This window comes from Austrofundulus limnaeus, unplaced genomic scaffold (genome assembly GCF_001266775.1).
Source record: "Austrofundulus limnaeus strain Quisiro unplaced genomic scaffold, Austrofundulus_limnaeus-1.0 Scaffold330, whole genome shotgun sequence".
NCBI classification, from domain to species: Eukaryota; Metazoa; Chordata; class Actinopteri; order Cyprinodontiformes; family Rivulidae; genus Austrofundulus; species Austrofundulus limnaeus.
In genome coordinates, this window is record NW_013952732.1 from 253041 (window position 1) to 270172 (window position 17132).

The following is a 17132-nucleotide window of genomic DNA, read 5'->3' on the forward strand; positions in this document are numbered from 1 at the left end:
AATATAAAAAGTCCTTGATAAAAAAAAAGAAAAGACATTTCTGATGTCTTGTGAAGTATAAATCAGGATTCACCTGCTGTAGATAGCTTTTCTCTTTAGATAACTACCTCATTCTGGATAAACAGTTTAATTATAACCAGATGGACGAGCTAATAGCAAACCATTCACACCTTCGTGATGGATAAATAAGAAGCCAAGCATACGAAGCACTAAAAAAAACCTTTTGCTTGATTGGTGGTAATTTATCCACGTGTCTGCAGAGAAGCACCGACCAAAGGTTGCAAGCTTTTCATTTATGCTTGAATGCCTTTTTAAATAACTTGCCTGTTTTAGTAATGGAGCTCAGGGTTCTTTAGAAAATCTACTGAACCTGCTCTGCAAGAAGTCAGGACRATCGTGCCTCTGCCTTCAAACAAAGAATACATTTCTTATTTCAGAACAAAGAGAAAAGAAGTGTGTATTAGATTGGTGGTCAGGAGTTAAGCAGGTACCAGCTCACTCTGACAAACTTTAAAAAAAAATTAATAAAAGTGAGCCTGAATAACACTCCGATCCTTAACTGTACAAGGCCATTGGGTAGCTGGCAGTGATTCAGTCCGTTACACAGAGTTTAGAGATAAATCAGCCCTCGCCTCCGTGTCTTCTTGTTGTGTGAAAGACCAGATGATTGATGGCTGAATGAAAGTCTTAATTTGCAGGACGTGAAAAGACGGGCGGGTTACAATGCCTGACAAACAGGAACAAAGGAAGAGGAGATATAGATGGACGACAAGCAGGAGACGAAGACGTGAGGAGCCATTGTTAACCCTTCCAGAGGAGGTGGGTTGACATTTTCTGACGCAGGAAAACACTGTTTATTAATGCAGCTCATGTCGTCTGCGACGCGACAGAGTTGCTCTTTTCTTATTAATTTACAACCTGTCACAAGGAGCTGATATTTAGAAAATATACATATGTTGTAAACGGTTATGGCAAATTACGGTTGCCATGGTAATCGGTGATAAAAATCTCCATTTGTTTGCTTCCTTTTAGCGTCTCAAGGTTACGATTTGGTTGACATTTTGTGTTTTCATTTGACTCCTGTGTATTTATGTCTGCAGCTGTGACTGTAAACCTTCTCAGACTGAGTAATGACATCATATAAACGTTCATAAACATATACAAGGGTTCATTTTCCCCCCGAGTTCTGCATAAACATGACCCACAGCATTAAAAGAGAAAATATCACACAGAGAACTCCTCCTCAGTTGSCTGAGAGCTCTCTCCATCGATGTAACGGTCTGACTCTAACAGGATGAAGGGATAGATCCCATTTTTATGATTTTCTTAGAAAAAACAATAGTTTTAAAATGGGTATTTTATGACAACTAATTATCTGAATGCAGAAAATTGAAGAACTCAATGTTATTTGGATTTGAATAAACACATTTACTACTGTTTTGTTAGGTTTTTGTTGTGTTGCCACTTTATAAATGATCTAAAATAAGATTTAATTGAAAAGAAAAATAGAAATATTATCTAATCTATGATATTTGTTTTGAACAGGATATGGAAGTTTTAACCATTTTTAAGAATTTAAACACATTTACAGATTTAGTTTTGTCATTATTTGTGCAAAAACAGTTTATTAAATTTTTATTTTCTTACATTAAATTGGGATCATCTTCTGTTGAGAAATGACAGGTATAATGATTATTAATATTAATAATGACTCAGCTACAAGACCAAACGTTATCTCACTCTAAAGTTCACACTGTTGGTACAGACTTATTTACATAGAGTGGCAGCCATCTTGCACTGGTTTTGCTCCAAAATGTAATCCATTGTAGATAAATATCCAATCAACAATCCCTGAGACTTTCATTAAAATCTGCTCAGTATTTGATGAGAATTTTTGCACAGTCAACATMTTTTCAAGGTAAAAATGTTGTATTATCTCATGTTGCTGCAAGTAGGGGGTCCCTGCAGTACATGTTATCTTGTGGGGGGCGTTGGCCCTTCCCATGATTGGTGAAGGTCTTGGTGTGGGCGGAGTTGTCCCTAATCGTGATTAGTGGAGTTGGTGTGTGGGCGGAGTTTGTCCTAACCATGATTGGTCAGATTAACTTGTAAAATATACTATTGGACTGATTGTAAAATAATGATTTATTGACTGTATGTTCAGTTTAAAACACAACAATGACACAAATAATTATTTTGAGCATGTAAAAATAATTTATTGACTTCAAATTTCAAGTGGCTTCTTGCCTCAAGTTATGAATAAATTWATCTTAACATAGGTGCTTCCTCTGCCCGACTCGACCAAGCTCCTCCCCGCTGCCCCCCCGGCTTCTTTGAACCCCACCGTCAATCACGTCTTTAAGAAACTCCTCCCACAAAATAAGACACTCCTACTTAGTGACTGCACAGACCCACTTCTTGAGCTGAAAGCCAAACCAGTGATTTTTATTTGTGCTCAAAAGTTACAGATGTGAGTTTTTTTGATGACTGAAGTCTAAAAAAGTTTGTATTTTTGTTTTTGTAAAGATTTCTGTGCTCTTTGTCTCTCAGATAAGACAAGATTTGCAGCTCAGAGACATAAAACAAGCGTCAGAAGAGACAATTTAGTTTCTTCATGGCTTCTATCTCAAGTTTTCAGTAGACATTTTCAACTACATTCCCTCTGAACTTTCCCAAAACTCTGTTTCTCCCCTCACTGAACACTTTATAAAACTTGTTTTTTTGTTCTTGTTGTTTTTCACTTTCTAGCTGCAATTAGAAAGCTTCATTTCCTCTGACCTTAGCTGTCCTGGAGCTCGCAGGTAATTACCGCCACCTAAAGATCTCTCTCAGTGGATGTGATGGAGTCACACGTCTTTGTGACAGTTTTAAGATCATTTTCAGCGCGCTCGTCACGACTCCGCTGCAAAGTCAAGCGTGAACATTATTTATGTAAATTGAGGTGTTTTTTTCCCCCCTCAGTCTTTAACACTTCGATTCAACCCGCAATTACAGAAGCAGCCACTTCAGGCAATTTGAAAGCAACCACAATAAACTCAGGTGTTTACATCATCAAAACGCCGCCGCGCTCGCAGAAGAGAGGAAATTACCGGCGTCCTTCACATGTCCAGATTAAAGAGCGCTGACTTGAGTAAATGCCGTCTTTTTTACGCGACGCTGATGGAGCCCCTCTCAGAGTTCACTTAAGGAAATGTTACAGAGAGTAAACAAGCGAAGAGGAGATGCTCAGAAAGTGGCTTCTCAGGGGAAAGAAAACGGCAGAAGATCGGCCTGTTTTACATGACAGCTCTGTGAAAACGGAGGATTTAGCAGCTTCTCTGAGCAGAAGTGTAGATTTTATTATGTTCAGCCTGATAAGTCTTGACAGAAAACAACCAAAGGAAACTAGACTGGGCTGCAACATTTTGTTCTGCTTAAGAGAAACCATTAAACTGTTTGGATGAACAGTGCTTTGGGGTTTATTTCTTGCTGGTTTTTGGCAATAAAAACAACAATTCAGTGCTTTAATATTAGTCAAAAATTTTCTAATATCTACTGAATCATTTGTCTTGTTTTAAATAAAGATCTTAGAGTTTGTGTTGAGGATGATTCTGAGCTACTTCAGTAAACTTTAGCTCAATTTAAGGTAGATTATTGTGGCAGCCATCTTGAATCAGTTTCTGATGTCCAAACAGTAATTAGTTCTTAAAAGTTTAATTAAAATCAATGAAATGATTAAATAATTTTCCAACAGAAAAACACAAACAGATGACAATAATTAATAACTATTTTATGAAAAACAAGAATTTATTTAGGTTTTGCTGTGATTTGGGTAATTTTATGCTCACTTGCTGCGCTATGAATGGGAAACTAAAAAAGCAGAATATTTGCATGTTTATGTACAAAGATGCAGAGCATTTAATCTGGAGTCATGTTTCTGTTCATTTCATGAATMACACTGCAACAAAACTTTTTTCCCATCTCTACCAGCTAATGAGAGACGGTAACTCAGTTTTTACATTCTTTCATCTCTACCGTGAGTCTGCACCGACTCTTTGCTCTTCAGAGCTGCAAAGGAAGAGTGTTTCATCTAAAAACACCTGCCTTTGTCTGCTGCAGATTATGATGATTAGAGCGAGAGAGCAAGAGAAAGAGAGAGAGAGAGAGAGAGAGAGAGAGAGAGAGAGAGAGAGAGAAAGAAAGAAAGAAAGAGAGAGAACGGAGAGAGTAAAGTTATGACTCAAAGTGACGATTTAAAAGAGGCTCCGCTGAGCTGTGGGGGGATTTTCAGAGTTCATTACTACAAAAGAGCTCTGTCGTAGAACAACTGAAGACATTTGGCTCTTTGCTGGAGAAGTGACTTACAGTTAATGAAGATGTAGGTCTTTGAACGGTTTACTGTTCAATGGAACAGAGAGAAAAAAAGTTAGCAAATCTCAATTTCAAAGCATGTGAGTCAGTAAAATTTTCACGGATAAAAATGTAAACTAAATTAAGCAATTTTTAAATAAAAAGTGGTGAAATAAGCAGAACTGTCTGTCCCTTTTCATGGCTAATTGCTGCTAAGTTTCATCTGAAACAAAAGAAGAGTTGTCAGTTGTCAGTCCTTGTACGTCTTCGACTGAGTGGGGGTGAGGATGAGGGTGGGATGGTGCGATTGTGTATGTTTGGGTATTTGTCAGGCTGCGGTCTGGGCTGCCCCTACTGCTGGTTTATCTGGGGGCCCGCTGCTACTCGGCCCCCCCCGTGGGGTGTGCGGCTGGCCGCCGGTGTGCTGGGGGTTCCCGGGGTCTGGGGCTGGGCGCTGGGGTGTGTGCCGGCCTGGCGACTGCCTGTTGGGGCTCGGGGCCTCTGGGCCTGACGGGCTTTGGCCTGGAGGGGGTGCGCCCTGGGGGCCCGGACCTCTRTGCCCTTTCCTGGATCTGCTCTGGTATGGCGGGTGCCGGTGGGGCCCATGAGTTTGTCGCTGCTGGCCCCGGGGGCTGTACGTGAGGTCGCTGGGGGGACTCTCCCAGTTCTCCCCTATGGTCTGATCTGGGGGGTGGGTGGGCGGATCTTCCCGTGCGGGTGCCCCTTGGGGCTCTGCGCTCGGGATTCCTCTCGGGCCCTTGGGCTCTGGTCTTCCCTATGTCTGCCTCGTGTCTTGGGGGTTGGGTCTCGGTCCTCCACAGTCACTATTAAATATTCCACTGGAGAAATCTTGTATATACACGCGTGTTCACAACCGCTCACAAACAGGTGTTCTGATCCGGGGGGTTCTGACTGGTCACTGAGTGTGTATATATGTCTATGTGTATATACGGACAATATTTATGAATGTAGGCATGTATGTATGTATATCTTTATATATGTATGGGTATGTGTATGTTTTTATATATGCCCTACATGTATTTATCCATTTATTTTTCAGGTGAGCGGACAGATGTTGGGTGTGTGGTCCTGTGTTTTGTTGGTGTATATTTAAATACTTCTAATCGCTATTTCAGTCTTTCTATCTTTCTAATTACTTCTTTCTGTTTTTCTCTCTGTCTCTATTTTTTCTTCACTTAAAAAAAATCATAACGGTGTGGAGAGGATGGCTATAAGGGGAGAAGGGAGGCCATCCAAAATAAGATTTGTCAGTTCCAGCATCACAACCAAATACTAAACGCAACAGATGAAGTGAGTTCCCATTTCCAATATTTAGAACAAAATACAGCTAACTAGAGATTTTTATTTTTTGCAAAAAATGCAGTGTGAAAACCTATTGTTAAAAAATTATTGCTGAAAGTCAAGTCAAAGTATCTAAAATTAGCAAAAAGAAGCTAAAGGTAGCAGCAACTAGTTGAAATTAGGAGAAAGATGGTTAACGCAGAGAAAAGAAACTAAATATGCACAAAAAATAATCCCCAGCTGAAATTAACTAAAACTAAAATAGCTGAAAAATCAGAAACTAGCACAAAGAAGCAGAAAAAGCATGTTGGCTGAATTAAGTAAGAAGCTGAAATGATCACAAAAGGTGAATTTTGCTGAAATAAAGCCAAAATCAGTTGAAAACAGCTAAAAGAAAGTAGCAAAACAGGCAGATGACAGCTGAAATAATCAGAAAGCAGCTGAAAAGGCACAAGGAAAGAAATTAGTTGAAGGAAGTGAAACAAAAGCACGTTTGTCGCAACTAGCAAAAGAATTACTGAAGGAGCAGAAGGATAAGCTGTGTTTCCATTGCAAATGTGCGCAAAACTTTGTCGATTTTCTGTAAATGTCAAAAATACACAGTTTTGCAATTGCAGTGTTTCCATTAAGTAAGAAATGCTATTGATACATTTGTTCTCACAATAAGTCATTACAAACATGGCAGAAGTGGATGTAAACACATAGCATAATTGCTACCATAGCACTAGCGCTCATCATCAGAGTCGGCATCTTATCAAGGCTTTCGAGTGAAAAGCCCCTCATACCTGGGAGCGGTTACGTATGCAGCATTTATGGGAAATTGTAGTCAGTGAGTTTAATACTTTCTTTTAGAATTTCGGTGATTTTACAACTACTTCTACTTCCTGTTATCTTCTTCATCTTTTTCGCCAGAAGAAACAGCCGGTTGTTGATCACGTGACTCCCGTGATGCGAAAAAAGTGTTTCCATTGCAGTTTTGCGAAACACACCAATTTTGATACAGCCGAAAAACGACCTCATCCTAGCGCAAAAATATTTTGTCAAAAAATAAAGATTTTTTTTAAATTGGTGTGTTTCCTTTGAGTAAATTTATTCTCAAAATTCTAATTTGCGCATTTTCATGGTCAATGGAAAGGCAGATATAGATGAAAATGCAAAAAGAAAAGAGCTAAAATTAGCCAGTAAGAAGCTAAAAGAAACTTCAAATAGAACAAAGTTAAAAAGGCAGAAACAAAACTAAAAGGTAAAATTACAGTAAAGATTTATAAATATTTAAGGGTTTTAATGAAAATAAAATCAGAAAAGGCAGCAAATATAAATTGTATAAATTGTTGAATTACCAAAAGTTATAGATGTCATGTCCTGAAAGAGATGAAATTGTTAAAGTAGCCCAAAAAAATGTGGAAAGATTTAGACATAAAAAACATACAAAAGAAAAATGGATCATAAATAGTGTGAATGTTTTATAGTCATTCAGATAACTAACACAGTCCCTCTTTTGTTTTCATTATTAACAGATGTAGTTTCTGAACTCGAGACAAAAATTCAGTGAGGACTCAAAAAATTATTTTAAAAACCCTGAAACCTCTCAGTTTTACATTTATTCTGCAGGAGGTGGAGAGCTGATGTCGCACAACTGCGACACGCTCTCTGAGGAATGAGCTGGCAAAAATGATACGCCACTATGATTAATAACCCCAAAAGTTTATGCACACAGCCGACACCGTGAGCTAGCAACAATATGGATGTCAGTAAACAACGACAGAGTTCAGTAATTTCGCTTCCTGCGGAGCAGCGATGCACAATGTGGGGTAGCCATTTTCTACAAAATGTAATTTTCAGAAAGAAGCCTGAATACAGCAGCTTTTTCCACGAGCCTCAGTGATCATGTAGACCTTCCTCTAAAATGGAACGACACAAAAGATTTATAAAATGTGTGCGAGTCATTGTGTGTGAGTGTGTGTGTGTGAGAAATGCAGTCCAGCTGTGCGCCGTGGAGCGGGGCTGCACACTGAAACATTTGATCAATCTCAGGGAATTGAATGCGTGTGCGCAGCTCGGCGGACGGCCACCTCTCCTCTCCCGTGAGCCGGTTCCCTTTAATTGAAGCTCCGCCGAAAAACACGCTCGAGTTGTGTGGCGGCTGAAAACAACGGCGTCTCRGTTGTCCCACAGAAATTAGACCGACAGCCCGTGGAGCTGCGGTGAGACACTAACACGTCCAGAAACATGAATGCATCCAAACAAGTGTGTGTTCAAGTGGCTCTCGCTCCTCATCAACCAAGAAATCGAATATTGGTTGGTTTTATATATTTATATAAAAAGCACGCCAGAGACGATACAAACTGTAGGAATAAAAAAAAAAAAACAAACACCTGGGAGAGGGTGAGGAGGTGGGTGTGTGGACAGAAAATTAATACTTTCTTTGTGAATTTCACTCCAGCTCCAGTACTGCTCGTAGGGTTCTGGTTGAAGGTTAAAGCTAATTATTGTTTAGGTATGTTGAAAACAAAGAGATGCCGTGATGGTTCCTCTTGTTGTAAAAACATCTGATTAAATCAAGTCAGCTCACTGACAGGAGGATGTTTAAACCTGCTGGAGTGAGACGTTCTACTTCTGATACAGCTTAACAAACAGAAACAACGGTTTAATCTGAACAAATTGAAAGAAAACATAAAAAAATGGGGATGGGTAAAAAAAATAATCAAATTATTTAAATTTTTCAATATCAGTTCATGTGCATGAGATCGATTTTTCCCCACGACGTTGACCTCGGTAATTTCCAGGTGATGAAGCAGAGTTGCATTTATATGTTTTGTGTCACTCATGGCTTGCCATACATGGACGTCCGGTTGACGYTYATCCAAGTGCACAAGCGCCAACGTTAGCTTCCGACAACAAGTCATCTGGGGCAAAATAAAAGAAAGTAAGGGAATCACTAATATTACCAGCTGAATCTCTGTGGGACAAAAAGATAACAGAGATAGCAATATTAATTTTTTGTAGAGATTTACGCCCGCACTAGGCTTCAAGCGACTCCTTCAGGTGCTCGAACCAAAACTATGATTTGGCAAAATCTGACTGAAACGGTTATCCCAGGGATGTATAAATGTGTGAAAAATTATTTTGTTTTGTTACCGTTATCATTATTTACACTTCCTTTATTTGCAATGCCTTCCTAATTCAAACACCTTTGAGACTTGAGATTTGTTTGCCCTCAAAACCTGTTGTTTAGGGGGAAGAGCAAAACAAAAGAAAGAAAGAAAATGTCTTTCACAACATAAGCCGTGTTTCCATTGAGGTTTTTTAATGCACATTTTTGAGGTATCGCATTAGAAAACGTTTAAGAAAGCAGCAAATATAAATAAATAAATAAATAAATCCACAAAAAGGTTTTTCTGGATTTTCYGAAAACGAGTTAATGCGTAAAAAAATAGATGGAAACACATTTAGCAAATAAGTTCTGACCTAGCAAATTTCTACCTCACATAGGCCGAAAAATTACAACTTGCTCAATAGCAACACATTCCTGAAAACATCATTGTCCTGAGGTGCGTTGTCCCTTCTACTTCCTGTTTATTAAAGCCGTGCTTAATGTCAACGTCTGACAAAATTACACTTTGTGTAACCTGGTTGATTCGCCCCAAACCAGTGGTTTTTCTTTTGCAACATTTTAAAAATTTGATCAAAATTTGCATTACGACTATTGATTCATTTTCATTATTTAAAAGCGTACTGAATCTAATCGAATTGTGATTCAGAACCTTGAAATGAAATCRAATTGATTTAGTGAATTGGCCACAATGCAGCCTTGTTGATTAAGCACCATTGTTAACAGCATCTAAAATGATTCAAGAGTCAGTTTTTGTCTCACAGTAGATCCGATCTGCATCATTCAAAGTGCTTTTTAATTTCACATTTAAACCAAACCTCTCTAAATGCGCACACACAGTTACTTCATTACACAATATTAATAATCACGTTTAAAGACAGACTGGGTGAAGAGTTGTYGAAGGTATTTGAGGATGTCAGCTCGGACTTCAGATACGTCGACAAGCAGGTTTAAAKGTGGGCAGGTCAGAGGAAGGTGGGCGTCCAGATACAAACCCCTGYACTGGTTTGTTCGCTGGAGATGACCATGGCTCTGTGGGGGCTATGGGAGTGTGTGTGTGGTGCCAATAGATCAATAGATGCTCAGAATGAAGAGGATGGTGAGTGAAAAGTGACAGAGGTGAGAAAAAGTCATGCGTGGCCATTAATATGTAAAGTCACTTGAGAACACACATAAAAAAAGAGAACACACACACACACACAAGTTTGCACAGCTATACATTTGGGGACATTCCATTGACTTCCATTACATTTCTACAGCCTAACCCTGACCACAAACCCTAAGGCTAACCTCACAGGTACCTACCTACCTGACCCTAAAACTAACCTAAACTCAATTCACAACTTGGTCCTAAATCAAACCCCCAACCCACCAATGGCATTTAAACCAAATGGGGACTCAACTTAGGTCCCCAAATGCACCAGTTGTCCACAAAGGTAGCCGTTTTGTCTTAAAATTGCCCCCAAATATCAACAAAAACAACCCCCCCCACACACACACTTATATTCTCTGTTAACGCCTGCCGCCTTAAAAAGAAGGTGGATGTTAATGTTGTTTCTGTCTCTAGTGGCAAAAAAAGAGAAAATTGACCGTCCTTATTAAGTTTGAGTTTCACCAAAGAATAAAACAAAGATTTTGTGCAGTTAAATGACTCCAGTGCTGCAATTACCTCTGTAAATTATTGATTCTGAATATTAAGAAATAAAAGTCACCCTCTCTCTAAATCATATATTAACTTTACATTTGCACATTGCATTTGCTCATCACGCAGCAGCTTTACATTAGGAATTTATTGTCGGAAAGATTTTGACCCGGGGCTCACTTTGCCTCCACACGGCTCRTAAAGAGAATATTATCTCCAGCAGAACATCAGGTTCCTCTGAAATCCTTTGAATTTTTTATTTTTATTTTTTTACAATGAGCTGGAAGTTTACAAGCAGGGCTCTTGTTAAAAAAATATTGTAACTTTCATGTTCCTAATTTAAAACTAACATTTATGTTCTAATTAATCTGAAACTTTTCCCTTTTATTGCTTTCTCTTGTCCACCACTAACATAAGTGGGTCGCTCCCTTTCTCCCCAAAGAAGCCCCCTTTATTAAGGTCACCTGTGAGGCTTTTAGAGGCGGAGTCCAGGTAAAGGTCAGACAAGACAATAAGTCCGCTCCTCRCCCTCTGCATCCTTCCTGCTGGGATCTGAAGGCTCAACAGATTCAAGCTGTTTGCCTGCTCTGGTCTCCTCTTATTATAAGTCAGTGGGTTTTGCCCTTTTTTGAGAAAAAAAAAGGTTTTCTATAAAATCTGACTGTAGCTGTGAAAAATCAGCCACAGAACCAGCAAGGGATCAGCGCTCAATATCTTTGTCAGATAGTATTGTAATTGTGTGGGGCTAAAGTGGAGGGAGCACAGAGCTGTGGTTTGGATATTGCCTGGATAGATTTCCCAGGAGCCTGATGTGAGGTACCCACTCCCACCCACCTCCATGTATCCCTCCTTTCCTGCTGTCTCATCTGTTCCAACAAAACTTAGCGCCATTTTTCACACTTCACGAGGCATTTAAAGTCACGCGGAATGAGTTTTCTCACAAAAGGAACACACCGCTGYGACATTAATGAAAACAAATTTTAATAAAGAAAAACATCTTCAATGCACAAGTCCAGCTGCTTTGATTTGAAACTTTTAGGAACCGCGGCAGACTAAGCTGTCAAAAAGGAGGTTGTAACAACCAGGTCACTTTGTAAATTTGTATGTCTTTTTTTTCTGCTAATTTGCTTCTGCGTTTTCATTCTCMAGGCTGGATGAGGTGGTTRGACAACCTGCGACACRTTTTAAAAATAAAATTAAGATGTGRGAGTTCAAAACGTACAGGAGGAGGAGACGGCGAGTGATGGAGAGAGGAAGACAGAAGAKAGAAGAGAAAGGGATTATTTTAAAAAAATGAGGCAGGATGTGTGGGAAGGGGTCTGACACATCATCTCGTGTTCTTTTTTTGCAGAAGGGAAAAAATGTTCTGCAAAGCTGGGAGAGTCAGACAGATGGGCTTTAAGTTGCTTTGCTGTCTGGACTGCAAATCGGGAGGTGATGAATAAGTCAGCCACGTTGGCTGCTAGTCAGAATTAAACTATGCAGCCAYATAATTCAGTTTTGACAGACACTGAATATCTGAAAAGGTCACTTGTTGATGGACTCTGACTTGGAAAGGTAATTCACAAAAGTAAAAAAAATCTAACATGTCCTTCCAGTGTCTGCAGGTGAAGCAGTGTGTGTGTGAGCGCAGATAGAAAGGATAATCTCTCGTCATAAAGACTTTATTGTGATGAACTTTCAAATGTCTGTCTGACATTTTCCCACTGTTCCCATGGGACTGTAAACAAGGACAGATAGCTTTCCAGAGCTGCAAACACCAGCTGATGATGATCCTTTCTCCTGGTGGTGTGTGACAGACGTGTCTTCCTGTTTTAACATTTGTCTCACATGTTTTCTTCCTGGTAGAAAGCATTTAAACAGCTTGTAGAATGAGGCTTGAACAAAATTCATCAAATTACACATCAAACTGATGACCATCTATTGTACACAGCTTTTTAGACTTTTTCGGACTTCCGTTTTGARACATTTAATTATATTCTGGTTGGAGTAACAAGCAGGGGCAGAGCCAGGGGCAGAGCCAGGGGGTGGCCGGGGTGGCCATGGCCACCACAGACAAATCTTTGGCCACCCCATTGGCCACCCTGTTGTACACACCTCTTCCACAGTGAAACAACTTTTAGGGGTGTAATAATCCTCCTGAACAGCTGGTGGCAGTGTTTAACAGTTTGAAACATCACCAAGCTCTATCAGTGAAGRAGAGTAATGACAAGGAAGTGATAGTTTTCTTACAGAACCTATGCCTATGTAATCTGATTTATATTGTCAACCTTTGGACTTAGGGTGACAATTTTTTTTTGTCACCATAAGACAGTGTCATTTTATGTTATGAAGCCTGCACAATGCTTTGTGTTTGGTTATGAGTAGGGCTATCACTAAATCAGAAAAAGTGAAACACCCCTCTAAATTCACTAAWTTCATTTGGTAAATTTTATAATGTTAGTTTTAAGCATGCAGTTGAKGGTCATCATTATGTGGCACAATGGCATGAGTTACAATTAAAAATAAATCACGACAAAAGTAAAAGGCACCCCTAAAATTATTGGATATGATAATGTAGGGGTCACCTCAAGTGAAGAAACAAGATTTACTGCCTCGAAGCAGGCCTCGGACAGGCCTGACGAGAGGACAGGAACTGTCACAAACTGAACTCTATTTAGGCCAGGACAGGTCATTCTAACCGTGGAAGAGAACCCCTCGGTTCTCTTAATCAGATAATGGACAGAACAATCTCTTCTGTTCGTGATTCATTTGTTGTTTAACTAAGAATGTTTATGCATTTGTTAAATCATGATAATGACTGTCACAGGAAAAGTGGAACCACTTCTTTTCTCTTATCGTGCCTTAGAGATTTATAATGGTGTAAAAAATCACAGAGAATCTAATTACAATGTTTTCATTGTGTTTTAATGTAAATCACTGTTTTTATTTTACTGTGAACACAGTAATATAATTGTGGATTTTTCCTGCGAAAATCTTTCGTTTATCTGGACTAACAGAATGGTTCAGAACTGATTATAAAACAGAAATGTTAATTAATCATCATAAATGTTTTGCAGTGATTTCTCTTAGAGTCTATCAGAAGAAAGCTGAAAAGAGGTTTTCACATCATGTTGTTGAACAACCACAGAATTTTAACCTTGGGCTGGCACCGGCTGGCAAATCCTTTATCTTTCTTCTCTGACTCATCTCTAAGCCTGAAGGCGGAACCAAAGTTTGTCCGTTTCTTTTACTAACCCGGACGGCTTTGAGCGACACACTCTTCTTCCTGATTCCAACCTAGGAAGACAGCTGGGATTCTCTCTGGAGAAATCTCAGCTTTGTCTGAAAGTCTGATCCCATGAGCTAATTAGGGAGGACTTCACAGCCAGGGACCCGACACACCTGCCGGTGGTTCCAAATCGAGGCTCCAAGCCTCTAAGTGTGTTTTTAACTCCCGATGGGAGATTTTATTTTGGAAGGAGGAACCGGATATGGCTTGAATTTTCTGGCTTGGACTGAAACAGACGAAAGTTACCTGGAAAAGCACCTGTTCGCCAATGACCGGTAAGCGAGCCAACATCAGTTCCGACTGATCAGAAGCGAGCCAGTTTGTACCACGAGGGTGCCTTAAAAAGTCATCACCAGGTAAAAGCTGATGTGTTCGGAGTGACGTGTCATGTGGAACCTGAGCTTAGAAAAGATGTGCAGTTCCAGTCGACTCACACTTCGATAAAAGTAAAAGTCGTAGTAACATACTAATCTTACTTTCCTCTTTTCCTTATTCTTAATTTTCCAAAACTTAAGCTAAAAGTGCCAGTAAAATTGTTTGGTTTTTAACATCAGAACTGATGTTTTACTGTTCTATATAAGTAATCTGAGTTGATGTGAATTGAAATTCGGACACAGGTTTTATCTCATTTAACTCTGACGCTTGTTATAGGAATAACCTCACTCGAGTGTAACTTATGATCTGTTCAATTTGTGTAAATAAATGATTGCATAGTCTTTTATGAATCAACTTGAACTCGTCTGAACGTTCACTTACTGTGTCACTTTTCACTTCGCACAGTCAAGATATTAACAAGTAATGAGAAATACCTTGATAAAAGTTTTCCTCATAAACTTGTGTATGAGAGATGTGGGAAAAGCTTAATTCACCTTAAGCTCACTCTTACAATAAACTGTGCCACATTAATTAACTTTTTCTCAGCTGTAGCAGTGAGTTTAAAAACAGGATGATGGAACTAGAAAAGTCTGTCTCKGAAATAATTAAATCAAGTGTTAATTTATGTAGGTAAAAGTATGTTTAACAACCTGGTAAAATACACCAGAATGCAGGAAATGGCAACTACTTCATCCAAAATTTTCTGGGGGAGGACCCCCAGACCCCCCAACAGTGAGTCCCCCCACTTTTAAAATAGCTCTGACGCCCATGTTTGTAAGGTAGTCACTGCCRGCATAAGGACATAAGGAAATGACAAAAACACAAAGATCTGCAGAAAATTTCAAATAAAAAAATCATGTAATTTTCCTGGCCACCCCTGTGTGTGTAGTGGTCCCCATCTGGCCACCCCTGAGAAAAATATCTGGCTCCGCCACTGGTAACAAGCTAACGGACCGAAGTGGATCACTGGAGTCAATATAGTAAAAATAAATTTTAAATTGTAGTGGAGCCGCTTCTAATATATTTAGGTTCTTTATTTAGTTATTCTAACTTAAAAAGGAGACATRTGATGCTTTTGAATCCTTTTTCACATTTAAGTGTCTCAAATCAACTCAATTTGAGGCTGTCTCTTTAAATCCACCCCTAGAGACACAAGTACACAACAAAACGCATTTAACGGCTACAAATGTAGATTTTGCATGATATGTCCCCTTTAAATGTAAACAAAATATGATATTTTAATTTGTAATCCAATCATCTGAAAACCACTGCACAAACAAGAACCAACAGGAAACCAGGCCAATGAGCCGAGGTTAATGTTCCTATTCTGGGAAACGTCTGGTCCCRTGGGTCCGGTCCAAATGAGTGCGCGCAGATCAACAATGTGCTCAGAAAACAGTGACTCACTCACACCCACTTGTTGCTGTTCTGACGTGTCGCTGGTTTGACAGGAAGTGAGGGTCGCTTCACTGCAAACTTCAGCTCTGGGAGGGTTGGCAAATTTAAAAAGACGAAAATGGTGCATTTTTCTTCTGCAGCYACTCCCCTCTGAGACCCYGTCTTGTGCATTGSCCCCYGACAGAACTRGTTTCTCTCKGTATGTGCCATGTATTGTATGATTGGTCAAAACTTTGTGACTGTTGGTTTATGAAAAGTGTTTTCATTTCTGCTCAGCTGAGGATCAGCTGTCCAAGCCTGTTGGAGAATACAGCCATCCTTACAACTATTCCAGTAAACATATAGAGTCAAATACAGGAGGAGACAGTGCCCTCTTGACCATGATTTAAGGGTCAAAATGCATGACTCAGTCTGAGGATGGCTTTGTGATGATGAGCGGTAGTTAAGTTTTACAATTATTTCTTCCATTAAACTGTTTTGAAGGGAACATTTTAAAAAAGTGTTAAAAAATCAAACCTCAAGTGCAGGTTWTTCTGTAAAAATGTCACGATAACCTCTGAAATGTTTTGTTCAATGTGATTTTGATGTGTTATATTTGGCTTTTTGAAGTGTTTTATTTTGTAGTGGAACACTTTAACCACTACTTTTTATAACTTAGRAGTCCAGGAGACACTTGAGATCCAGACTGAAATTTGTAACAAGACATGAATCAGCAAACTTTAAGGCCCTGTCACACTAGACAACTTATGAAATATTTTTACATCTAAATTACTAATAAAAGTTATATATTTGATCAATTTGTTTGAATTGCAACGCTGAAAAGAAGTTTCCTGATGATTTTTTAAATTCCATCTTCAATGCAGATGCCTTTAAAAAGGTCATAAGTTGGGATAAGTTGTCTAGTGTGACAGGGCCTTTAGCTGTTATGGGAATCTGAACACTAATGTTTTGCAGAATAAAGTAAAATGTATTTGTAGCTGAACTAAATTAAGGCTACTTTGATGACTACAAGAATGCTCAATGCTGAAAGATTTTTTCAGAATAGAAAAAATGTTCAAAAAAGCTGAAATTAGCAGAAATAGGTAGCAAAGTAGTTTGAAAAAGCTGAATTTAGCACAAAGAAGCAGAAAGAGCATGTTTGGTGAATTAAGAAGATGAAAGAAGCTGAAATCATCACAAAAAGGTGAATATAGATAAAAAATCTAAATTTAGATGAAAACAGCTAAAAATAGCTTAAATTGCAGAAAATAGCTGAAAGAAGCATAAAGAGTTTAAATTAGCAAAAGAAGCTAATGAAATCACTAAGAAAATAAATAAACAGAATGGCTGAAAAGACAGCTGAAATAAGCTAAAATGAGCTGAAAATAGCTTCGATTGCGGAAAACAGCTAAAAGAAGCAAAAAGAATTGAACATAAGAAGCAGCTGATGAAAGCACAAAGAAATAAATTAACAGAATAGTTAAAAAAACAAAGCTAAAAAAGTGATAATTGGCTGAAAATAGCTAAAAATAGCTTAAATTGCATAAAACAGCTGAAAGTAGCATAAAGAGTTTAAAGTAGCAGAAATAAGCTGATAAAAGCACAAAGAAAATAAGTTAGTAGATTAGCTGAAATGAGCAGATAGCTGAAAAAAAGCTAAAATTAGCTAAAAAGAAGCTAAACCAAACTAAAATTCCCACAAAAGTAGTAAAAAAGTAGAGCCT

At 38.8% G+C, this 17132-nt stretch overlaps 1 protein-coding gene across 4 annotated transcripts in view; it reads right to left on the reverse strand.

The window, feature by feature from the left end:
* samd12 (sterile alpha motif domain containing 12) overlaps positions 1-17132 on the reverse strand; it is a 129124-nt gene that overhangs the window by 41953 nt on the left and 70039 nt on the right. For 2 of the 4 annotated variants that reach the window (XM_014022457.1, XM_014022452.1), the window contains 1 exon segment: positions 8437-8537. The exons of the other annotated variants lie outside the window; for them this stretch is intronic. In XM_014022457.1, the coding sequence (XP_013877911.1) occupies positions 8452-8537 (86 nt within the window). In that variant the 3' untranslated portion in view covers positions 8437-8451. 4 annotated transcript variants of the gene reach the window in all.